The sequence below is a fragment of the Watersipora subatra genome, chromosome 1 (assembly GCF_963576615.1).
Source record: "Watersipora subatra chromosome 1, tzWatSuba1.1, whole genome shotgun sequence".
NCBI lineage: Eukaryota > Metazoa > Bryozoa > Gymnolaemata > Cheilostomatida > Watersiporidae > Watersipora > Watersipora subatra.
This window is the reverse complement of record NC_088708.1, coordinates 18,488,638-18,516,254: the sequence shown is the minus strand read 5'-3', so window position 1 is coordinate 18,516,254 and position 27,617 is coordinate 18,488,638. Positions and strand designations below refer to the sequence as shown.

General features: G+C 36.5%; 2 protein-coding genes across 3 annotated transcripts in view; both read right to left on the bottom strand.

The window, feature by feature from the left end:
* The window catches only part of LOC137393359 (RNA binding protein fox-1 homolog 2-like), a 43,484-nt gene extending 39,823 nt beyond the window's left edge, over positions 1-3,661 (bottom strand). For both annotated transcript variants that reach the window (XR_010978287.1, XM_068079876.1), the window contains exons 1-2: positions 3,522-3,661; positions 3,142-3,288 (exon numbers count right to left, since the gene is read on the bottom strand). Coding sequence is in view for 1 of the 2 variants with exons in the window: in XM_068079876.1 (XP_067935977.1) it covers positions 3,142-3,270 (129 nt within the window). In the remaining variant the exon portion in view is untranslated. The remainder of the gene's footprint in view (positions 1-3,141; positions 3,289-3,521) is intronic.
* Positions 3,662-6,310: 2,649 nt separating this feature from the next.
* LOC137399989 (transcription factor SPT20 homolog) lies at positions 6,311-23,165 on the bottom strand. Its single transcript, XM_068086281.1, has 11 exons — positions 23,091-23,165; positions 22,895-22,947; positions 22,714-22,791; positions 20,440-20,637; positions 18,465-18,581; positions 17,819-18,019; positions 16,759-16,884; positions 14,997-16,268; positions 14,724-14,819; positions 10,026-10,071; positions 6,311-6,788 (listed from the first exon to the last, which is right to left on the bottom strand). The coding sequence occupies exons 1-11, from the start codon at positions 23,113-23,115 to the stop codon at positions 6,727-6,729; spliced, it is 2,274 nt and encodes a 757-aa protein (XP_067942382.1). The 5' UTR covers positions 23,116-23,165; the 3' UTR covers positions 6,311-6,726.
* Positions 23,166-27,617: the final 4,452 nt, after the last annotated feature.

The window sequence follows — 27,617 nt, the reverse complement described above, 5'->3', positions numbered from 1 at the left end:
TTGCAAAAGTAATCTAATTTCAAGAGAAATCAATGTAGAAGGACAATATATCGACAGGACAGCAAAGGATGGAGCTGTTATACAACTATACAGCTGGTAAGAGCCAAAGCTGTGTCTCTGCGTCCATTGACACTCGGGCTTCTTGGTACTTTGAAGGGAAAATATTACTTTTTAAAACAATGGTGTAAACAATATAATACCAAAAAGGTGCCAACTTCACCAAGAATGTCGCCAAGAACCAAGAACGTCGAACTGATTGGTTGGAATGACAGCATCGCTTATGAGAGTCAGCCAGTGATCAGCTTTAGTGGTAGCTAGTCTATTCGCTGTCATATGCTAAATGCCAGTAAAAGTTCTCTTTTCACACGAAACCAAAAATTCATGTGAAAACAAAGATCTAAAAACTACTCTTGATTTCTTGCAAGCAGTTAGTACTAACTACTAAAACACCAACTCACCAATGACTCATTATTTCAGAGCTACAGAAAATAGCAAACCTGTAGAAACATAACTAGTACAGTAAATCCATCTTAACACAGTTCTGGGGCGAAGATGAAACGAATAGTGTCGGACTTGAAAACTCCCTTAATCGGGCTTTTCAATAACAATTAGAGCGGATGCAAGTGTAGAGGAGAAAAGCGAGAAAAGTAAATATAGGAACTGGGAAGGGAACTAGATAACCTGGGACTATGAAGGGGAGGAGTGCAGAGAGGACTAGAAGAGGTCAAGGACGAAGGTTATGGACAGGAAGTGATGAGAAGGTAAAAACCCATCGAGTATCGAAAGAGAAGATAAAGAAGTTTAAGAGAAAGTGATGGAGGTTAAGAGCATGTTAGCGAGTAGGAGCGTTAATAGTAAACAGATATGTACGATGATTACGATGGACCAAAATGGTCATTACTGGTGAGCTTTCCATCATCAGCAATCAATGTTGGCTCATCCATGAAACATGACCGAGTAAACAATGTCACATAGATATCCAAACTACCGTATTGAAATTCCAGAACAGATATTTTGCTTGTGCATTAGATGTATACACACACACTAGTAAATACTGTTGTTGATACAACTAGCATGCTCACGGGTCAAAATACTCTGAAAGCGGCTCCATCCAAAAAAGTTAACTTATACTGTGTGAGCAATTATATTATCACTCGGCTATGGCCATCATAAAGCTTTGTAACATAAGTTTTATTGTCTTTCCACATTGATAAAGCCGCTCGGTTCGTTATCTTCTACGTTACATGATAATCAGTAGAGATCAAATACTCAGTTGTACTAGGTGCTCGCTCTGCGCCGCGAGTCTAATGTTTACCTACTAGAAGACAACCATCGCAATCGTGAAAATGTTTGTTTTCAAGGGGAGCTCTTGCGCACTTGTATTTAATAGTCAATATTCGACTAGTGATCACATCAGAATATAAATTTCTGATAAATGATGTTAAATTTAAGCATCTATTTGTTTGAAGATATACAGTGATTTTCAACATAAAACTTCAATTTTTTAAAATATTATATTTTTGTTAGTAAAATTGAACTGGTAGAAATTAGAAAAAAATTTCATAAATAGTTAAACTTAGTGAATGTACATTACATCTAAGACACGGTAGAGTATGTTGCATTTCATATGTCTATCACTCACTCTACCACCAACTTTACACATCGCCAAGTCTAGTTTTACATTCACCTGTCTCTGAAGTAAAACGATAAAAAAATTTTGCTGGTTATTATCTTATTAATAATTAATATGATATTAAACTATTCAAATGTTAATTAAATATTAAATTACTAATTGATTTAGTTTTTACGTATATTTGATTTATGTTCCAAGTTTAGTCTTTTTACTTAGTTTTATATAATGCATTTATTTTACTAATATAGTTAGCTACTTGATATATCTATTGTTGTTATTTGGCTCTAGGATAAAATAAACAAAATGCAATGTTTTTATGGAAGAATTTGCTCCAATGTAAGATGGTTCCGATAAAAAGCAAATATCAAATCAGTTAAACTTCATAAGCAGGGGTTTGATTGTAAAGAATAAAAATATAGAATTAATTTAAAATGTTCTTATCCTTTTTACTGACAAGAAGTCACCCGTAAAACACTTTCAACACACGAGGTTAGATTCGTTAGGGGTATTTGTTGAGACTAAGAATTACGAGTGAGACGATGCGATGATGCCAGCTGGAGTCAAGAAAAAGACAACCATTGCATATGTCAAACTTTTTTTCAGTAGGTTATAGAAGACGTGTAGTCCTTGAACGCTTGGTTATTCTGACTAGCCAACAGTACTGGTGATCCAGGGTAAATTGGGAGAGATGAACGCCATTAGCTTCACTGTTGATATTATACCTAATAAGGTAAATGTGCAGAAAAGCAAAACACAGCGTATGTTTATTCAAGATCTGCCTCACCTCGGAGAAACAAGGCGAATGAATATCCAGACTCTAGCCGTTGGAGATTTTTCCCAATGATAACTTGAGGCCATGATAATAACTAACCTTCTACAGGCAATGCCCAGCTAGCTAATTGACCATTACCATACCAGCTGCTACTAGTACACCGATTTTACTTACAATTCATGCATCACTGGTTGTATATAAAATACCTTTCTTTAATCGCGAAAAGAAATTTTACACCTCTGGTGTATTTTTATATTCAACAAATGTGAACAGTAAAATTATCGTATGTCACAATAGGTGTTCCAGTAGAGTAGGATACATGCTTAATATTCAGCTGGCCTCAGCTGCTCATCTTAGTGGTTCTCTCTTTTATATGTTAATAGATTGGACTAGTCGATAGAAAAACCAAGCCAAGTCCTTCATGAAGTTAGCGAAAATGGCTTCAATACTCGGTATAGATGACCGATTTAGCCATTGTATCATAAACTGAAGTAGATAAGTCATGCTATCATTAGTATATAGCTAACATTAGCTATAATTTTATAGCGAGAATGATAGCTACCAAGTTCCATACTGCTATATGAGCCTAGGCTTACAGTTCCTAACCCTATCAGGGTGAGCGAGCAGTCAAAGTACATCTCTATCATAGAGTTGTGCTATAAGCAGTCCGAGTGTATGATAATAAACAATACATTCATTTCTAACAATTAAAACCAATTTACATACATCTACTTACATGTTTCAAACTATGAGTGCGTGTCCTAGGTAATGCCGATGATAGCTTGGTAGAGTATATTCCATCGAGCCTTGAACCTGGACGTAATGCTGCCAATGGACCAGATGACAGCTTCAAGGACTCTGTCATAACTCAGGTGAGGCAGATCTAACAAAAAGCATGTGTGAGTTTTATGAATATCCACCTGATGAGTTTCAAACACCCTTTAATACCACATGTGCTTTAGAACTACGACGATACATCTAGCAAAAGAGTTGGAATTCAACAAATCAATCACAGTAAAGTAAAACTTGCACCGAATGAACTCCAAAAACAGTATTGTGATTGTGTGTTCACAAGATTGCTGTGCAAATAAACTATATTGAGATGTTGATACATACCTAGTTCAGAGCTAATAGGTGATTCCTTTTGATGGGAATGGAGCACGAGTAATTACAATTCTCTACGATTGTTCTTGCCTGTTTTCATAGAAATATAGCCTATCACGCGAACCGTTGTGTTACTGCGTTACATCTGTCACATTCATAAACAATCAATTGATGAATAAATAATATTTGAGTGACATCTGTTTTTCTATGTTCAACCAATGAAAGCGTTGGTGGCGGTGTCTAACAACCAGTCATCAGTGAGAGGCGGTGCTATGTCTTGTGCACGTGCCATGTTACTATTTCTCTACTACCCAATATGTCACGCGGGAAGGAATTGATATGGACACTTGGAGAATCGCTCGTTGTTTTGCTTTTGATCAGTTCAATGTGCGTGTCGAAGCATCCTTGGCCTTATATCAAAATGAGATAGTGGTGTTTTCTGAAATGCTATACTGCTACAGACATAAACAAAACAACAAAAAGGCTCTCAGATAAGATCTGGTCATACAAATTGAAAAGAGATGAGTCATTATATTTTGCAACATGCATAAACAAGATGTAACTACCATATAGGAAATAGAGCAAGCATTGCCGTGATTACATACAGTCAGTTGTAGATTCTTTTAATACAATACGTGATGCTTCTTCCATCCCTATATTCAAGGCTATGTAAGTTGAAATCCAGCTTACAGAATCATAAAACAGGACCTTAAAGGATCCTACAATCCACACAAACAACTGAGTCCCTGCATCAGCAAAGGTAGGTCTGATATAACAGCATGCTGCCACACCAGGTGATTTTATTATAAAGAAGTTGAGAAAGGTAATAGTTACAAAAGTAATAAAGTATTCGAACACCTTATGGATAGCAACTGCTATATTTGCCCGCAGCCTTTTTAAAAAGCTGCGCCAGCAATAAGCCAATCAGTACTATGACCCACATTTCCAAAAATACATCTCACAATTTAAAACTCTGGAAATACCAAGTAACTATTATATACAATTAAAGTGTCATTATTCTAGCTGCTATAGCAAGCATGACTCATTTTATCCGCAGTGTTCTGTTCATCATTTCTAAATTTCAGCCAAAATCGGTTCCAATATCCATAAACTTTGAACATGAAATCTGCGGTCTGATAGCCTTGCTGTTCTGTGCTTTCTAAGATGTTGGGGTGTGCTAGATTTCAGATATAAAGCTAGGATAGGTACAACCTTCTAATAATTGATTTGCTGATACAGCAGAATCCCAACTGTAATATGGTAGTCAGGTGACAAGATGGAGGAGGTATTTGTGGATTCATAGAGTAACTTAATTACTTTTTCACAAGTGTCACTAATACGTACACTTATTTTTCTCTTAGTGAAAATCAGCTAGCCACTACAGTCCTCAGCAGCGTCGTCTTTCTTTATGATTTTTATGAACTAAACAAATTTCTTTATAGTTGTAGAGAGCTAGAAAGGCCAGATGATGCAATTCATACTTAATGTCTCATATTATTAATATGTATTTTATTATACAGCGTAAGTAAGCTGTATCAGGTAACAGCGAACATGAAATTAATCAAACTAAAAACTTGAACAAGTGGTAAAAATAACGGGTAATTTACAATCGTAAAAATGTTTTATAGTAGTTAATTATATTGTTATCCTGTATTACATGTACTTGGTGTTACTTATGTACAGTAGACCAATATTCACTAATAGCAAAACTAAACATTAGGCAGACTAGTCGATACTAAACAGAGGTATTTATGAGCTTGAAGTAATTTCCTCATTGCTGGCACAGCTCACTATTACATGATCAAAATGATTTATTACAGAGCAGCTACAGAGTTCCATATTACTTTATGGTTATGAAAATTAGACTTGTGAGAAACTGCATAAAACCAGTTAAAATGTAAACAGAATACATATTTTTGTGTCAAGCAGTGACAGCCAGTCAGATCTCAAGAAGGTTCAAAGTAAAGATTCATATCTTTTTTATATCTTTAGTCTGTTGTTTTCACATTGCAAGATCCTTAATATCTATATACATGTATATAAATGTGAAAGTATGTGTGTCCCTCCGGCTATAGCTATTATTAGAATAGCGTAACTGGACAATGCTGACGCACCGTCATTGCCTACCGTCTTTAGAAGCCTAGCGCTTACTGGAATTTTTCATTGGCAATGTGCCAGACTAATAGCTTGAAAGTTACAGTTTGGCAAAGTTTTAAAACTTTTACGATTTTTTTCTTAATTTATTTCAACTACACAAAACACTTTTCTCATGGATGTAGTTTGAAGTTAGAATGGGAAATGTTGTTATATGTTAAATACAAATCAATTTCCTGTCCAAATATTTTGTTATTACTTGGACAACGCCGGGTAGCATAGCTAGTATTTGTATAAATATAGTATATTATAAATATATAAATTATGTACTATTATGTATTATTAAATTATGTATAAATATATAAATACTACCATATTTGTAAGATTCAGAGCAATACATGACAATTGAAAGTACCTATACAATTTTACTTGTGACAAACACCTCCATTAAGAAGCACTATATCGAACAAAATATTGTATGCTTGAGGAATGGTTTGAAACAGCAAGAACTATGGAGTTTCTTTTTCCAAGTGAGGACAAATCTAAAAAACCTAATATCAATCTTGACATTGCTTCCCGATTAACAAACTAGAAATCGCTTTACAAAATGTTATGCGTGGCATATAATGTACCATTATAGTTGCTTACACTTCATACCACTATTCATTCAATGTATGCTGTATGGTTGTGATAAAGACTTTGGCTTGTACCAATTTATTTGGAATAAATCCATATCACAAGGAAACAAACACCAGCGACCCTTGTTATCAAAATATTATTCCAATTACAGATAAGTTTGTATTTACAACACTAAACATGATGACATATTTATCAATGAAATATTTACATCAACGACTAATCCAAGCTTTTCTATATAACAACTTAGTACATGCATGGTTAAAACATCCCATCACTTCAACCAGAGAGTATGTAAAATAACTGCTAACAATCATGCTTCTATGTTACAGGGGCATGTCCACATTGTTGCCATACCAGTACATGGTAGAGCACATGGTAGAGTACATGGTAGAGCATATGGTACAGTACATGGTACACTACATGTATCTATAATATACAGCTGTCTATAGAGGGGATGAATCCAGAGAAGGATAGAAAATGACATTCATGCATTGCCCTCTTCATCTAACCGAGGTGTTTCAGAAGAGCTCTCGTTGGTCTGCTCAGCTAGAAATGGATACCATGGCATATATTAGTGTGCATGGAACAGAAGAGTACATAAAAGCAAAAGTACAAGAAAGGTAGGATACATGAGACTTGCTATGTTGGTACATTAGATATGACATTGCATGAGACGTAGAAACATTAACATATTAATGCCTGGGCCAGAAATAATTTGAAATGTTTTCCCAGTAGCTCGGCTTTGTAGTTCCGCTTGGTTTGTTCGTACTTCCGGTTTACATACGATTGCAAACTTTTTGTCATCTTGTGCGGTATATGTTTTCATTATAATTTCTAAGTTTCAATTCAATTGAAATATCAGTTATTGATATATTACTGAAATACAGAGGGTACTTCTAACCAGTCGAGAAATGCAAAATGGCTGCTGACAAAATATTAGTTTCTGACACACTGATTGAAATTGTTAGTAATGAAAGATCAAAAATATAAAAAGCTAGAAAGCTTCTCCCCAACAAGAGCTCTACACTAAAACTGTTTGTTTTTCTATTAAAAAATGTACACACTCTATCAGACTCTGTTTACACCAACCATTATGTTTCTACTGTTACCTCTACAACTATACACACTCTATCAGACTCAGTGTACACCAACCATTATGTTTCTACTGTTACCTCTACAACTATACACACTCTATCAGACTCAGTTCACACCAACCATTATGTTTCTACAGTTACCTCTACAACTATACCCACTCTATCAGACTCAGTTCACACCAACCATTATGTTTCTACAGTTACCTCTACAACTATACACCCTCTATCAGACTCAGCTCACACCAACCATTATGTTTCTACTGTTACCTCTACAACTATACACACTCTATCTGACTCAGTTTACACCAACCACTATGTTTCTACTGTTACCTCTACAACTATACACACTCTATCAGACTCAATTCACACCAACCATTATGTTTCTACAGTTACCTCTACAACTATACCCACTCTATCAGACTCAGTTCACACCTTCCATTATGTTTCTACAGTTACCTCTACAACTATACCCACTCTATCAGACTCAGTGTACACCAACCATTATGTTTCTACTGTTACCTCTACAACTATACACACTCTATCAGACTCAGTTCATACCAACCATTATGTTTCTACAGTTACCTCTACAACTATACACACTCTATCTGACTCAGTTTACATTAACCACTATGTTTCTACTGTTACCTCTACAACTATACACACTCTATCAGACTCAGTTCACACCAACCATTATGTTTCTACAGTTACCTCTACAACTATACACACTCTATCAAACTCAGTTCACACCAACCATTATGTTTCTACAGTTACCTCTACAACTATACACACTCTATCAGACTCAGTTCATACCAACCATTATGTTTCTACAGTTACCTCTACAACTATACCCACTCTATCAGACTCAGTTCATACCAACCATTATGTTTCTACAGTTACCTCTACAACTATACACACTCTATCAGACTCAGTTTACACCAACCATTATGTTTCTACAGTTACCTCTACAACTATACACACTCTATCAGACTCAGTTCATACCAACCATTATGTTTCTACAGTTACCTCTACAACTATACACACTCTATCAGACTCAGTTCATACTAACCATTATGTTTCTACAGTTACCTCTACAACTATACACACTCTATCAGACTCAGTTTACACCAACCATTATGTTTCTACAGTTACCTCTACAACTATACACACTCTATCAGACTCAGTTCATACCAACCATTATGTTTCTACAGTTACCTCTACAACTATACCCACTCTATCAGACTCAGTTCACACCAACCATTATGTTTCTACAATTACCTCTACAACTATACATACTCTATCAGACTCAGTTCATACTAACCATTATGTTTCTACTGTTACATCTACAACTATACACACTCTATCAGACTCAGTTCATACTAACCATTATGTTTCTACTGTTACCTCTACAACTATACACACTCTATCAGACTCAGTTCATACCAACCATTATGTTTCTACAGTTACCTCTACAACTATACACACTCTATCAGACTCAGTTCATACCAACCATTATGTTTCTACAGTTACCTCTACAACTATACACACTCTATCAGACTCAGTTCATACCAACCATTATGTTTCTACAGTTACCTCTACAACTATACCCACTCTATCAGACTCAGTTCATACCAACCATTATGTTTCTACAGTTACCTCTACAACTATACACACTCTATCAGACTCAGTTTACACCAACCATTATGTTTCTACAGTTACCTCTACAACTATACACACTCTATCAGACTCAGTTCATACCAACCATTATGTTTCTACAGTTACCTCTACAACTATACACACTCTATCAGACTCAGTTCATACTAACCATTATGTTTCTACAGTTACCTCTACAACTATACACACTCTATCAGACTCAGTTCATACCAACCCTATGTTTCCTCGGTTACATCTAAAACATCACATCTTTGAAAGGGTGAAAAGAACTAGTGACTGTATTTAATTTCTGTTTTTTTATTGAGTTCTACAAGCATGGAGCTTCAATATGAGTTCAGAAGGAGTTGTGCTATCCTAAGTATATTGACAGTCAGTTGAAAGTTGTTAATACTGTCTAGGATCAGGGGGCTTGATTGTGTGTACAAGGTTAGGGTTCAAAGGGTTAAACCTGAGAGAAAATTAAATAAGAAAATACATGAGACATGAGAATACATGAGGCCTGTAAGTAGATTAGACAAAAGGGTACTTAAGACAAGCTGGATACGTTAGACAAGAGAATACGTTAGACAAAGAGGGTACATTAGACAAGAGAATACGTTAGACAAAGAGAGTACATTAGACAATACATACGGTATGTTAGACAAGAAGGGTACATTAGACAAGAAGGGTACACTAGACAAAGAGGGTACGTTAGACAAAGAGGGTACATTAGACAAAGAGGGTACATTAGACAAAGAGGGTACATTAGACAAAGAGGGTACGCTCGAAAAGAGGGTACGTAAGACAAGAGAGTACATAAAACAAGAAAGTATGTTAGACAAAAAAAGGGTACGTGAGGCAAGAGGTACATAAGACAAGAAGGTACGACGATAGACATATTATATTAGATAAGAGAGCATAGGTGACACTGGAGCGTACGAGACACGGGAGCGTATAATACATGTTACTGAGTACAGTAAGCAACTTCTAAAGTGAGCATACAATCGAATGAAAACAATACAATCATATAAAAACTTACCACTAGATGCAACTGGCTTTCCTCCGCTTTCAGCTGGGGCCTCTCCCTAAACAGATGAAAGACGTTTAAGGTTTGCTTAATAAAACAAACATAATATTTAAAGTTGACACTGCAAATATTATTATACCTCTATCAACAAAAGACTAACGATCTACATACGTGTATATCTCACATCTATATAAATCTCAGTGTATGTCGTCTGTCCAGTTATAGCGATAAAGTTTTAGCAACGAAAAATCCCCTCTGTACGGGATTTGAACTGTCGACATTCAAATTGTCAGTTTACTAACGAGTGGGTGTAACCACAAGGCTAAGTCATTCTTTTCTTATCATTCAAATGGTTTTCACCATAATTATAGTGTATATTATTTTTGTGATTGGCTAAAAGTGCATTTATTATTATATAATATTACCTTTTGCGTTAGTTTTTTAATTTTTTTTAAAGTTTTTTATCCTCACCGAATTTTTATGTTTAATTTTCAAATGTGCCACTTCAATTGCAAATGTGCCGTTACACTCATTTCGGATTTCGACACATCTGTAAAAGCTGAACGCTTTTCACGTGGTCAAATGTATGATCTGATGTAGGAATTGCCTCTACATTCTCTCTCTGTTTGGTTACACAAAGTATAAGACAAAGAAAGTCAGACATCTCAATTTTACGTTTGTACCGGTATTGAAAGGTCCCAGCATCGTCTATCAAAACATCGAATACAATGAGCTTCTGCTGCAGCAGTAACCTTTTTTATACACACACTTCTATGTACTACATCCATGTACACATTGTTTATTTTTTCTCTTAATTTGTTTGAACTGCATAAAAACGTTTTTCTTACGATATGAAGTTTGAAAGTTAGAATGTTAAATGTTGTATATCTTGAATAAAAATAAGCTTTCGGAATGCCAGGTATTCACCTAGTACATATATCTATAAGTCTAAGTGTTTGTCAGTCATTCATCTATCCAGTTATAGCGATAAAGTTTTAGCAATGAAAAATCACCTTTGTACTGGATTTGATCTCGTGACATTCAAATAGCAAGTCTACTAACAAGTACGCGTAACAACAAGGCTAAGCCATCGGTTACGTGTCACCCCTATCGCTCTTACTATATACGTTTTGTATATCCTTTTTGCTATTGCACACGCTAAATGTGCACTTTATACTATTAATTAATGGTGTGCCCTCTCAGGTCAAGATGCTTCTGTTATACGCTTGTTTTGCTTTACTATAAGGAACACGGTTTTTTCCGTACTCGCCATATGAGGATGAAAATATTTTCGGCTTTTTCCGCCATACACTAATAACAAAAAATTATCTCGAAATTAAAATTTGGCAGTCAGTGTGCTGGTTATGTCGAAACAACAAAGATGCCGATAAGATACTTGCCGAATTCCCTCTCAAACCGCCTGAAAGAGATACGATGCTCGCTCACCCTCTACCTCAGTTCAGCCTTATTCGTTATAAGTTAATGTGAAATAAAGTTAATGTAATAATAATAAATTAATGTAAAACGAAAACAGATAGGTGATAAAATTTTAGCTGATGACAAAGTTGATGTTTAGTAAAATACATACTAAAACTTAGCTTTAAGTATGTGTTTAGTAAGCTAAATACATTTCGGTTCAATTCAACGTTTATGTTACACGTCTGTTTTGAAGGTGAGAACTCCTTACAGAGAGTAAGGAGTAAGCGTACTGCACATACTACATTGTAATGTTACATGTTATTGCAAATCATTACTACTAAATACACTATAGTTACTAGAGGTACTAATTTCTGTAATTAATTTAACATACTTATGATTTTTATTTTGCTTTCTCATTTTGTATCACTAGCAAATCATTTTTCATTGTAATCGTAGCAAATCAAACTTTATTTAGCTATTACTTGCCAATGATTTTACATTTACATTTAAACACTTTCACAGGTGGTTTATTTTGTGTCTTACCCTAAGACACTTATATTTCGCTGGTATTTAGTTTCGTGAGTAGCACACAGTAAAATTTCGTTGCAACTTAATTTCGTGGATTTGATGAGTGCGAAAATATAGTGATGTGAAAATAAATGCAATAGAACAAACATATTTGAATTCCTTAGGTCCAGTTCACTCGTAAAATTTTTTTTCAATATGGGACTAGTTTGTATTTGTGAACCGCGGGTAGAAATGTGTGGGAGAGATCGACAATGCAACTTGATTGCTTGCTGTCATTTGTTTCTTGGACTATCAATGACGTCTAGGTCCTTGCCCTTGCCGCAGTGACTGATGTGGCACCAATATTATATCTCAAGTATTTATAGCACGCGGTGGCCATGGCTCAAGATTGTTATTGTTTTTGGTTGGGAATAAAATTCATCGCTACAATAATTATTATTCAATTTTATGACTTTCCCTACCAGACTTTCATCCTCATCAGTTACAAATTGAGTGACTATACCAATATCATCATCTTCCTCATTTGTCTTGGCTTTTCCACAGGCCCGTATTCCCTGGGGCGGCTCCCAACTTTTTAGGAATTTTTGGCGGCTAAGTATAGTCAAACTCGAAGAACTCGCCTTCGGATAAAATGTAAAATTTTATCACGAACACTTGGCTAACTCGAACGGATTTGTTTGGTCCGTTCCCATGTAATGATAAACTGCTTTAGATAACTCGACCTCAACATCATTAACTCGAACAGTTATTTGCCCAACGGCTACGGGAACAGTTTTTATCGCTGAAGAATATCACTTCATTCCAAGCCAGAGAAATAAACGTTAACTTTTAATAGTTCTTGGGCGTCATTATTATCATCGGCAAAATATTTTGTAAACGACTTTTATAAAGGTTTGCAAAAGGTCAAGTTTTACCAAACATCCGTTTGGCAATGGCCCAACAAAAGCGTAAAACCTTCGGATGAACTAAAAATAAAATCAGCAAAATTGGTCTTTGTTGAAACGCTAAAAAGAAAAAATATGTCTTTTTTCTGAGCGTTTCAACTGCGGTCAACATTAGCCTATTTTAATCTGAAAACGTCCTAGCAGTCACATCACCTAAAACAAACAAATATCAAATAATACAAAAAGTGTTTATACTTTCCGATAAAATCTTTTAAAACTTTATGTGAGATGCCCAGTTGAGGCCCTACATGAAAGAAACCTGTTGAGGGGGCTGATACTGCCCCTCCAAACCCTCAGATGCTCATAACTAGTCGCCTAACATTAGCTGCCCCAATTTGCAACCAGGGAATACAGGCCTGCTTTTCCAAAAGAACTTGTCATCTCAATTTGCTTTGCCACGCTGCTCAGTCTGCGTATTAGCTATTATGAGTTTAGCAGAAATTGCCCAATGAGCCCAACCACACACAAAGCTTACCTGCATTTCCAATATGACGATTTTATTGTGGATATCAATGAACAAAGCTATTTAATTTCGTGTTTTCGCTCGTTCGTTATGATAGTTTAGTTTCGCTCATGAAATTTTCGAGATGAATGACTCCGCGAAAATGCGAAAGTTAGATGACGCAAATACATAAGTGTCCTAGGGTAATTAATTTCAACTGCACAAAACACTTTTCTCATGATATGAAGCTTGAGGGTTAAAATGATAATTGTTGATATATGTTAAAAATAAATTTTCGGTGCAAAAACTTTTCTACTCCACGGGCAAAGTCGGGCCTTCAAACAACTAGTACATACATATATATACCTTACATCTACATATATACAGACATATGCGCATATACAATGCCAAACACGTTTAGGGATAAGCTTTAATGAATAACTCACTATACAAGTAGTTCTCACCAAATAACACGGTCGCTTAATGACGACTTGGAGTTACGATGTCCGGTTAAAAATTGTAAAAATTATCAAAAATATGCTTAAAGAAACTGAATAAAAAAAAAAATTTTTTTTTTAAAACTATTAAATTAACCATAAGTGTATAAATATCACACATGTACACCAGCCATGACATTGTTTTTATGCGTGTACATTGTAGAGTATTGGGTGTTAGCCTCATATCTGCCATTTAGGCACATATAGTACTAGTATTAGGCTAGTACCTGTTGCAGTTGAAGCACTATAAAGAAGACCTATGGTACATATAAATGCTAAATGAAAAGAGAAATGACAATGAAGTAAACATAAGGAATAAGTAAAATTATATAACATTTACTATAATGTACTCTACGATAGCCTAACATTAGTTTAAACGCTTGTGCAAGCGCAAATGTCGAAATTTATTATTAGAGGTGAAGAAGTACAGTACAAATATTCTATACATATACAATGGAGGCTCGAAGGAGAAGGGGCTTGTTTATTGACAAAATCGCTTAACTCCGGGGTCTTTGGAACGTGACCCCGTTGTTAGGTGAAGAGTACCTTTATTAACACTAGATCAAAGCATATTTAACAGTTAGCATGATCAGAAAGATAACACAAACCAAAAAAATACTAAGGATTATACCAAGGGAATCTTCTTTCAGTCATATTAATTATAAAGTAGATTGAAAAATTCAATGCAATAAAATAAAACCATGACAGGTGGCAGCGTTAGCGCCTTGACAAAGCCTCTTTCTTCTCAACACTCAGTTTTGTTGTCAAAGCCTTTGAAGATCCGCAGCAAATCTTTCAATTTTATCAACTGATACTCACAAAAAGAATCAGATACAATAAAGTATTTTTTGTAGATCACAGATAAACATAAAAAACTAACCTTGTTATCTCCCCCTGACATGGAAAATGCCTGCGAGTTGCTGTTAGCACTATCTCTGTTAGCTGACCCTATTGGCTTGGCTGTCGAATCTCCAATCTTTAATAAAATACAACAAATAGAAATCTTAAGTTAAATGCAAAATGCCAGACAAATCCTTGATTTATATATACAAATCAAGGATTTGTACACTGAAACAACAAATGAGATGAGAAAATGAGAAGACAATTCTCTCGTAGCAATAAGCACTCTAAGAGCATTACTGTATACTTATACTTGTTGGCGGGTGGCTGGAGTAGGATTTAATGGTGCATGCACTCCTTGTTGGGGGTATCCCACGCCCTTGATGGGCATGTCTGATGCGAAACCACCCCCAGGTTGTTGTGATAGAAGAGGGTGCTGGGTGGGCATTTGTGGTAGCAAGTGAGAAGGCATCTGGTGTGGGTACATGGCCTGTGGTTGAGCTATCGGCTGATGAGAGAATTGACCGGGTTGAGGAGTGAACTGCTGGGCTACATTCGCCTGCTGCATTTGTGGCGGAATTCCCTGCGCTTGTTGATGCATAATCTGTGTTTGTTGTTGCATTCCTTGAGATTGTTGTGGCTGTTGTTGCATGCCTGGTAATTGCTGTTGCGTTCCCTGTGGCGGTGATTGGATTCCCTGTGGGGCTTGCTGCATTCCCTGTGGTGATGGTTGCGATCCATGTGATTGCTGCTGCAGCATTCCATGAGGCTGATGCTGCATACCTGGCGGTTGTTGTTGCATGCCCTGTGATTGTTGTTGCATACCTTGTGGTTGTATGCCCTGTGGTTGTTGTTGCATACCTTGTGGTTGTGGCATGCCCTGTGGTTGTTGTTGCATACCTTGTGGTTGTGGTATGCCCTGTTTTTGTTGTTGCATGCCAGGTGGAGGTTGTTGTTGCATGCCTAGAGGAGGTTGTTGTTGCATGCCTGGCGAAGGTTGTTGTTGCATGCCTGGAGGAGGTTGTTGTTGCATGCCAGGAGGTTGTTGTTGCATGCCTGGAGGAGGTTGTTGTTGCATGCCTGGAGGAGGTTGTTGTTGCTGCATGCCTGGAGAAGGTTGTTGTTGTTGCATGCCTGGAAGAGATTGCAGCTGCATGCTTGGAGGAGGTTGCTGCTGCTGCATGCCTGGAGGAGGTTGCTGCTGCTGCATGCCTGGAGGAGGTTGCTGCTGCATGCCCTGTGGTTGCTGCTGCATGCCCTGTGGTTGTTGCATTCCCTGTGGTTGTTGCATTCCTTGTGGTTGCATTACTTGCGATGAGTGCTGCAGTCCTTGTGACTGCTGTTGCAACCCTGGTGATTGTTGTGACCCTCCCTGTGACTGTGGACTAGGCGAAGACTGCTGTTGAAGTATGGACTGCTGTTGCTGTAAATGATGTTGCACAACCTGCGCTCTCTCCTGCGCTCTCTCCTGCTGCTGCTTCTGCTGCTCCGCCATCTTTTCGTATTTGATCCTCAGCTCAGCCTTGTGCTTGAGGACAAGAGCGTCAAATCTTGCTGATGTCATTACTGGCTTACCATCACATTCCTGAAGCAGAGCCGCACCTCTTTGTGACATTTACAAGACGACCAAAAAATGTTAGGTACATTGAGACAAGTCGAACATTGAAAGAATGCTTTTGCATCTAAGATTGCTATTTTACCGTTACAGCTGCTATACATGTAGCTTTGACTATGATCGGAGAGGAAAATAACATGGTGCCAAGTAAATTTTGATGGCTCATCAATGTACAGATAACTTTACCCCTCAATGCGATTGGTTGCTACCATTTGGAAAACAATTGTACTTGACGAACTCTATAGCTATAGCATCCACCTTATCTTAGCGCATCCAATAAGAAAGTGGTGTGAAACAAAAAAACTAAAAGATAGTTGTGAGAAACCAGAAATCACTGCTTGCACTTCACACTATTATGATTTTTAGAAGGCGAACAGAAGTGACGTAAGTTTGGTTCCCTCTTTAGATTATGACAGTAAAAAGTGGAGTTGGCAATTAAGCAGTTAAGAAATTGAGTTACCTCTTTAAGTCGTTTTCGAAACTCTTCACTGCTATCGAGAAACTTCCTTTTTTTTTCTGTAAACTTCTCAGTTATCTCTGTGAGTTCCTTCTCCAACTTCTGCTGATGCTCCATCAGTGAAAGTACCTAGCACAGTATGAGGACTGTTTTTTATGTCAACAGAACTAGAAAGTAAAGTGAAGCCAAACTTGAAAAACACTAAGGAATCCGTATGTCAGATACGATAGCGATAGCAGATGAACACCTTCCCAATGTACGTATGCATTGCTTATTGACAAATTCTTTGAACTGATCAGATAAAAATTTAATGGTCTAAGATAAATTTGAAAAATACATTTAGTTCAAGCTGTTTAAGATAATTGATTTTGGGGAATGAGTATAATCATGTCCAATTCGTAGCATGATCTTATTCGCTAAGTTCAACCAATTTACATTGTCTTAGAATGTTCAATCGGCGCCAAACTCAGTGCGACCGTTAGGATTCATGACATCGTATATACATGGAATCATGCCCACATGATAATTGACTTTTTTTGTGCGACACTAGCTTTTCTTAGAAACTCTAACGATTGTCATTGACAACAAGATGAAATATAGAATAGTCGGCAAGTGGAATCGGTATGATAGTAAAATGCATTTCATCCTGTTAAAAGGTCTCATGTATGTGTCTGTGAAAAGGTCTATAAAAAATATGATGTTACCAAACATACAAGAAGATGTATAGACACCAGTCCTCACTCTTATGTTGTGGATAAAGTTGGTGTACACTCACAAATTTAACAAGATGACTGAGACAAACGAGGAATGCACCGTAGTGCAGCTTTCGGTATTTATGGTTAAACCAGAATCTGCTTGTAAAAGGAGGGAAATCTTTAAAGATTAGTTAAGTAAATCTTAGCAGTCATATGAAGTTTGCAAGAGAGCAAAACCTGCCGACTCTTGCATTGAGATACTTACACCTCTTTGCTCATGGATTTAAACTCGTACGCAACAAGTCAAAGAATAGCCTCAGTCAGAGGCTGGGCACTGCTGCCTCACAAACTAAAAGCTGCTGTCTTACCTGCTTTTTAATATTGTGCATCCGCTGCTCGGTAACTACAGATCTTCCATCAGGAACGACTGTATCTGAGAATATCTCATTAATCAGTGTGTGGTTTCTGTGGAAGCGAGCGGAGGCCACATGCTTCACAGACATCTGAGAATCTGTGTCAGTGTCGTAATCCGCTGGCTGCATGGATACTCTGTGGTCATTTACTGGTGCCTAGCAAAAAAGAAGGCTTGTACGTTGTACCCTACAATCGCAGCAGTGGTTTGACATAATCTTGACACGAATCTTCAAGACAATCTGAGATTAAAATGTGACAAGTAAAAATGTGCGTTGAATTCGAAGGTAATGGAGATGACAGGAAAATGGCGACAGTACATGAAATAAATTATTCTAGTACAACAATATGAATGTGCCCTCTAGGAAGTCGTTAAGCGACCGATATGAATAAATAAAATTGATGACTTATGGAACAAGTTTCCCTGTTCTAACTAATGTCCAACTTATCAACACAAAGAGATTATTTGTAATTAACTTACCGGTTTTCAAACCAATTCTCCTGTAAGTTTAGCTTACATCTTCTCTCAACTGTTACAACAAACAAACACACAAACATAAGCTCAAAAGAGATGCCAGTCTTGTATCAATTCTTGTAACTTACGGCCTTCGCTCTCCGTTCCTCTTCTTCAATTTGATGCTCTGCTTTTTGCTTTTCCCGTAAGTAATTTTGATACTGTGCGGAATTGTGGTAAATCTTCAGATTTTCTTGATACTGAACCTATAACAGACGATACTGAACCTATAACAGCCGATACTGAACCTATAACAGACGATACTGAACCTATAACCGATGATACTGAAGCTATAACAGACGATACTGCACCTATAACAGCTGATACTGCACCTATAACAGCTGATACTGAACCCATAACAGATGATACTGCACCTATAACAGATGATACTGAACCTATAACAGATGATACTGAACCTATAACAGATGATACTGAACCTATGACAGATGATACTGAAGCTATAACAGACGATACTGCACCTATAACAGCTGATACTGAACCCATAACTGATGATACTGCACCTATAACAGATGATACTGAACCTATAACAGATGATACTGAACCTATGACAGATGATACTGAACCTATGACAACTGATACTGAACCTATAACAGATGATACTGAAGCTATAACAGATGATACTGAACCTATAACAGATGATACTGAACCTATAACAGATGATACTGAACCTATGACAGATGATACTGAACCTATGACAGCTGATACTGAACCTATAAAAAACGATACTGAACCTATAACAGACGATACTGAACCTATAACAGACGATTCTGAATCTATAACAAACGATACTGAACCTAGAAACTATGAGATCACAAAATATGATATTGAGCCTTCAAAAGATAATACTGAATCTATTAAAGATAACAATGAACCTACTACAGATAACAATAAACCTATTACAGATGACAATAAACCTGCAAGAAATGATAGCGGGCATGAAAGATGACAGCGATAACGCGGTAACGATGCTTAACCTATAACAGTTGATACCGAACCTCTGACACTATGACAAGACCCATGTCTGTCTGCTCATCTACCAAAGCAAGGGTTGCAGGTTTGAATAAAAGATTACATTTAACAAGACTTGACTTGTGGAGTTCAACTTAGTACACAGATGCTCTAACACCTGCACTAATTGACTGCTTTCCTGCATGTCAAAATAATTGTGCAGAGACTTAGTCTTTGACTGTTATCAACACAGATACTTAGTCTTTCTCTGTTATCAACACAGATACTTAGTCTTTCTCTGTTATCAACACAGATACTCAGTCTTTCTCTGTTATCAACACAGATACTTAGTCTTTGACTGTTATCAACACAGATATTTAGTCTTTCTCTGTTATCAACACACATACTTAGTCTTTCTCTGTTATCAACACAGATACTCAGTCTTTCTCTGTTATCAACACAGATACTTAGTCTTTGACTGTTATCAACACAGATATTTAGTCTTTCTCTGTTATCAACACACATACTTAGTCTTTCACTGTTATCAACACAGACACTTAGTCTTTCACTGTTATCAACACAGATACTTAGTCTTTCACTGTTATCAACACAGATACTTAGTCTTTCTCTGTTATCAACACAGATACTTAGTCTTTCTCTGTTATCAACACAGATACTTAGTCTTTCTCTGTTATCAACACAGATACTTAGTCTTTCTCTGTTATCAACACAGATAGTTAGTCTTTCTCTGTTATCAACACAGATACTTAGTCTTTCTCTGTTATCAACACAGATGACAATCTCCTACGACACAGCAGACTGCCGGAATACTAGTAAACCTATAACAGGTGATACTTTACCTGTCACTGATAGATGGCACCCATCTTAAAGTTGGCACTAGTACTGTCTACCTGTGATAGCTCAAGCATTGAGAAGGTAAATTTAAAATAGTCCTCAAGATTAAACTGCTACTCATAAAAAGCTAATTTAAGCTCCCAGCGATTGGGCTTGTCGTGGTTGTAAGACAAATATACATGTGAAACCCAGTCCTCAGGTTGTAGAGATTGCCAGAACACCAGGTGATGAAAAACAAACCTTATCAGACTCATAGGCATCATTGTATTCCTTCTTTTCTGAGTCGGCCAACTCCCTCCACATTTGTCCTATTATTTTCCCAATTTGCCATAGCCGAAGATCCTGGTTTTTAGCCTTCACAGAGTCCCACACCTTTCGACTAAATCTCATATATGGCATCAAAGGCTTTTCTGGAGCTTTAGGGGCTTTTGGGAGTGTCTGAAATGCATCGGTGAATTTCAGTAGATTAGCTGGCAACCCTACTCCACGCGTCTACTGATATCACAAATGTTCTTCTGAACTCATAACCATAGATATGTTCTTGAAGAATATTGAACTGAATGTCTTCAAGATTCCTCGTTACCAGCTCACAGCCTCTATATTAGTTTGAAAAATATGACCTTTTAACATGGAGGAATTTTAATAAAATCTAGGCATAATGGAGTTGTTCTTTCTTGAAGAATCTTCCCGTGCAAGTAGAGAGCTTCTATGTAGCAGTGAATGATTCAATGAGTAAACCAGTCTTATTGAACAAACCTAAAATCACACCTTAGCTAATGATAGAATATGACAGTCTGTGTATATGTAGTAGATAATGATTTCGATTCATAAGAAAGATGGTCATCCAACAGAACCTTGTATTTTATTTATCTCCATTTTTTAAAAAAAATAAACAGGCTTTACGGAGTTTAAAAGCTAAAGCAGTTTCGGAGTTTTCCTTTTTATTCACGATTAGACTCGCTGACCCAAAAGAAAATAATGGCATAGTTACTTCAATGGCTAGAAAGCTTGTTCAAATTAAGAGTGATGACATCTACTCATTAGATGGCATTAGTTGCAGCAACTATTCTGGATAGAAACTAGTCCTAAGCACTGTCTGCCGTGCGTTTACTAGGTACTAAAAAATCATTTGACCAGTCAATTACGATTAAATTTCATTACATTTAGTTAGTGGATGTGAAGTCTCTCTTAGGAAATACATTACATGTATATTATACAGGATGTGACCGCAAATACTGAAAGTACCCCCGTAGCTTTAAAATGATCATGGACCCTTTGAGTTTGTAATAGAGTTGTAAAACAGTTTATTTCTCTAGTTTGCTGCCGCAATATTTATAAATAATTTTTGCCTAAGCAATATTTTTAAGATTGTGCTTAACTGAAAACAAAATAATCTCATTCAAATATGTGACATAAGCAATATAATATTTCACCAAAAATTTAATAAAACTGAAAAAATAATTTTATGTATTGAAATACTCTGTACTATCTAGCTGTATTAAGAAGACTCCTTTATTTGTATTAAAGTATTAAAGGAAGGCTGGTGTTACCAAATAAAACTCCTGCTGCATTTGATTCATTAACTAAATCTGCTTGTGTATACTACTCAAAACATTTTTCTAAACAAAATTATATTTTACAGGAAAATCTTCAAAATGACTCTCAATACTTTGGAATAAAATAAAACATCTAATATGATGGACCTTGTTTTATTCTTTCTAACTAAATCTTGTCTATCTACAAGTATAAAGAGCTAGACTTGAATGTAGAAGTTCTAACAACAGATAAATTTGTAACTTATTCACTGAATGCTCAAACCTAACAAGGCTAAAATACAACATAAAGAATTATCGCCTTTTTTTCTAATGAGCATGGAGACAATTCTTGACTCATGCCCTGTAACTAGTAATTCATAATTGTTCGTTAATACTTTCGCAAACAGTTCATCAAACCGCAACCTAAAATTACTAAAAAAATTTCATGGGGCACTAATGAAAGAGGTCAAGGAATTACCAAAATAGTATCCATGACAGTTAAAAAAATGCTATGTATCGAAGCAGTAACCACAGAACCGTCAAATTAAAACTGAAGAACCACCCATAGAACATGAACAACTTTGCTGACATTGCTAGCAGGATCAAATCTGAGTAAGTTTATAAATAAAGAGATGGTTCTTCCTTATTATATACACTAATGCTTCCGGAAGAAACACTAGCAAGTCTATACCAAGTGTAGCACTAGTCAAAATACAACTAGACAACTCAATATACTTCATATATACAGACAAATTAATATACATGTACTTGTATAATTATGGTGACCCGACAGCGGTTAGCTTGAGATATACTAGTGATTATCAAGCATTCAACCATGTGACTGTCAGTTACACCGACCCTCTCAGTTAACATAACACAGCAGACCATTCTTTAACATATAAATTATAAATTGTATTGAATATGCCATGCAGCAGAGTTTATGTAAAACAAAAACGTATTTAATTATGCTCTACGTTACCGTAGCAAGTTTGACTGGCTGCTTATTAGATGTAAAGTTGGATGGCCCTGGAGAAGGACCGCCTGGAGGATACGGGGCCTACAATGAATTGAAAACAAAAATTTACAACAAAAGATTTAAAAAAAGCTGATAAAAAAAATTAATGTCTAAAATAAACACGAATCTTATACACGATGCCTACCGGTGAATTGCTTAGTGAAGGGGACCCACTAAACCCACTGTGTCGTCGGTTATCTACAAAACATGCAAGTTATTCTACTAAATGAGCAGTCAGGATAATTCTCTAAACAACATCGTTACACCAAAACAATGCCTATGCTGGACTGAGACCATTAGACTTTATTAACTAGCCATGAAAAATTGAGGAGTTGGCTTACCTCTGAATGGAGACGCCCCCGCCATGCCTATTGAACTCAGGCTTTGCAACAATTAGACTGCTAGTGATCTACAACAAAAAGTAGCCAGCAGTTCAAATAATTAGACATTAAGGTGACAACTCATCCATTAATCTATTTATATATATATAAATCTCAAACTCTGTGTGTATGTAGCTCAGTTTGTCAAGGTATAGCTATTAAAATAAGATTCTGTATCGCAGAAGATTTGATCTCGGAACTTTCCGTTTGCTAGGCAAATGTCGTACTAATTTAGCTACGCGAGATTGATGGATTCTTTGGGCGATATATGTCGCTATGTGAGTGAACATACGCTACCGCTCTCTGTTACGACGCAACGTCATTCTATGTATTAGTAAGAGCCATAGATAACTAGCTTACTTAGATTAGTCATTGGCAATATGCCAGGCTAATGGCGAGTGGCAGGCAACTACATTGCCTCTCATTGTTTATAAGTTGATTTTTAATACCCGTACAACGCCAGGCATTCCGCTAGTATATATATAAATGTGAGTGTCTGTTTGTCTAGTGATAGTGATAAAGCTTTAGTAACAAAAATTCTACTTTGCAGAGGATGTAACCTACGAACCTAAAGTTCTGGAGACGTCGAGCTTATCCATTACACTACGGCATTCAACTGAGCCAAGCGATCAATACTGGTGATGATATCCGTTACATCAGTTAAAATATGCAGTATGACGTTGCACGTTGACGTAAGCTGGCCTTACTAGGTGAATGTCCACAATTGCACGATTAATGAAAACAGCTTATAAACAGTCGCAGGTAGTGTAGCGTAAAGATAATGCAGGAGGTTAGGTAATGTAATGTTTATAAGCTGTTTTTTATTACCCGAGCGAAGGAAATCTAAGGAATGTATAGTTACCAAGTGATAGAGGTGATTTATTTGTAGTACTATCGCTACTCATTGTCTTTCATCTTTGTCTGATCTTTTTTGCCACAGATTATTTTAGCTATAGATCTGTAGTTATAGTATTATAGAGCATTTTACTAATGCACATAATCTTTTCCATTTCCGCAATAGCCTATCATATAAATCACAATAACCTATCTAAAATTATATTATGCAATAAATCTACACCTTAAAATATCTTTTCAGGTAACATAATATGATACAGAGAAGGAATCCTTCAATGAAACACGTTGCAACTCTTTCACAGATCTGTGTCCGCAACTAAATTCCAACATAGTTGCCAAGCTTATATAATGCATAGCTAAAATGACAGCATGTGGGCTTGTTCAAGAGGCAGCAATGTCTTGTAAGTTTAGAGTATTGCATCATTCTCAATTACTTTGGCTTTCTAAAGCTTACGAATGCATTAATTCACAGTATCAAAATAAAACTTATTAGCAATCATATCATAACAATCAAGGCAATAGCAAGACCTTTGTAGTATGATTTGCGCTGATGTTATGACATTTATACATTAGCATCATGTAGAGGTGTTAGCCTAGCTGCTTTAATGTAATCTAACAAGCCCTAATGATATATAAACATTAGAGCTTTAGTGCCCAATGTAGCAGTATTGAAGCAAGTTTTTCTACATCTCCCAAAAATCTAATACTTGATGCACATCTTTTTGAGATAAACTTAATTACCTATAATCCACCATTTTATTGCAGAATGACACTGCTTTCCACCAGAAAACTGTGAGCTACTAGTTAACAAGTACATTAGGATATGTGAGCCATGTATAAGCTGATGCGCTGTTGGTAGTAAAACTTTAATGAGACCACAGTATACTGTAAAATTTTCTTAAGATTACAACATTACCTTCCGCTGTAAAAATACATGTAGCCACACTTTTGAAGCGAGACCAAGATATTTATCAAAATCTGGTACTATTGACATTATTGCATTGCTAGTGTGATTCATTGAGCAAGAAGTGGCAGTTTGTGGCAATTTGTCAGAAGTGGCTTCACACAGAATGGTTTATGAGGAGCTTTAGCTGATGTTCTATTTAGTTATCGACACAAAATTCTGTTTCAAGAACATTTTCCTGCTCCATTAAAGAGTAAGCCTATCCAGTCTTGTGAGAGCCTCGTAAAAATCTTGATTGCGGCACCTCTGTGGGTGAGCCAAAAATCTACAGCATCTCATTGTTATAATCTTGTTATAACAATAGGCTTATGGGCACTTGTTACACGCTTTGCAATTATGACAAAAAAGTCATCGCTGATATCAGCTTTGCTGGGCTTGACTGTATTGTATAAGGTGAAAAAATACACTATCCCACTATGAGCATAAATAATGCTTTTAGTGGTTGCCTATGGGAGCAAGCTGTAAAATATATTAGGAGATTAAGCAAAAGGCTTTGAGTTGTATTTGGACATGTGAAACATTAAGACGAGCTAGGTTTGACCTATTATCAACTTACCATATATGGCAAAGGTGATTCTAAATCAACAACTACTGCCATTGTTCTAGATTTTTCTCGGGTATAAACCAGGTTATGCCAACATAGCTGATCATTTTTCACAACCAAAAGGCTTGTCATACATTTGTTTACCATCAAAGGTGGCTTTTCTACATTCTTTAAATTAGTCAGACTAGAGAGTATGCTTTGACGTGGTTGAGCGTTTTAAAAAACTTTACAGCTTCGATGGTATTGTACCTAAAGAATCTTACCCTTTGGCTTCAAAATGTCACTATGTAGCCGCCAAGGCAAACATAGTTAGAACTGCAATTCAGTAATGTATGACTGCTTAGCTGTCCAAAAGTGACAGAAACCAAAATGTTGTGCTGTCAGTGTTGGCCTTATAAGATGTTTAATAATAGTCTCCCTCTATTTTTATTACACTAACCAAGTTCCCACAGAGTCCTTAGCAATTTTGCACTGCTCATGTTTTGGTTGCTTTTCTTGACGGTCGATCTTTTGTGGTTTTTACATGTATTATTTTAGTAAAGCATTTGGACTCCTTTAAATAGAAAAAAATTTCATGTTTGTATGGAGCATTAGACTCTTGTGCTTACTCATTGACATATTTTTTGATTTCTTCGAACATCAAATAAAGTAAAACAATAGCTATAACTGTATGGTTTATGAACCATAAAAATGTTATCGGAGCAATATTCTGTAATGGTATTAATTGAGTGCATGTGACATTTTAATGCTCGTAATTGTGATCTCGTCAGCCCGCCAAAAGACAGCCGCAGTGGAAGCGTGCGCAATCAACAAGTAGACTACAAACACGAACTGGATCGAGATTCTGATCACGCTTTGGCAGTCAGTACAGGCCTGCCAACCCAAGAGTGGGGCAATGCTTGAGATTTGGTTTTACGGCAATTGATGTATCAATGATATTATATATAAAATTGTGGAAATTGGGGCAAAAACTTCACACATTTTGATTTTTTCTTTGGTGTAATTGCGTGAGTCTCACGCCCAATTTCTCACGTCTCACGCCCAAAACTGTGAGAGTTGACAAGCCTGAGTTAGTACCCCTCCCCCTGGCCGGCCAGTCCCTGTCTTCCTGATACGCTCTGAATTTTGCTACGACACCGGTACACAGGTAATTTGCCTACGATACATATTATTACATATTTAAATCTTTTTCTTCAAATTTAAACCAACTGTAGAGACTATCGAAAGAGTGACGTTACTCCACTTTACCTTGCCATTAATCACTGACAAGAAGTGCAGCTCAGATACAATAGAAGAGAAACAGCAAAACACAGGAGAATCAGATAAGATTTTTTGCATATGTTATAACCTTACGACGTTGCATGCTATGATCCTATTTGTGTAATTTATAACAGCCACCCTACGTATAAAAAAAACCTATTATATTTGCACCCATTTTCACAATTAGTTTTAGAAGATTGTGATATTAATAACAAGGTTTGTATGGGTTGAATTTCTAAAAATAATTTCTAGTAAGTCTCAATTTTCGTTATTTCATTTTACGCATCCGTATACATGCATAAAAGCATAATATGCATGCAACCAAAACAAATGACGACACCGATTGGCTAGTACAAGCATCAAACTTGCATCGAATTTTCGCTTTCAGTTTCATATAGTTTAATGTTTTAACTAGTTTCAGCTCAACTGATCCAGTAATTAATTAAAACTTTGCTTCAACAGTCGTGAAACATAGAGCTAAGCTATCATTATGTCCGATCGGTAGGGTCAATGAGAAACTTCTTTTGTGTACAGTCTGAGAATGAAGTTAAACAAAACGGAAGTACATATTTTAATATATCGCGAGTCGTTTTGAAAAACGTTGCGCTGTATATAATAGCCTGCGTTTATGGTAAGTTTTAAAAACGTTAGCTCGATTTCTTTAAGGGCTCTTTGGTAAATGTAAAAAAAAATCAAACAAGGCCCCCGCAAGGCTGCAAACGCGGTCTTGTGGGGGGGGCCTTGTGACAATATTCTGTGCTCTGTCACCTATAAGTACACAACCACTCAAAATGTGGCATGGCACTAACTCATTCGTGCATATTACAATACACTATTAGCAAAGCTGGGATCTTCAATTACTTGC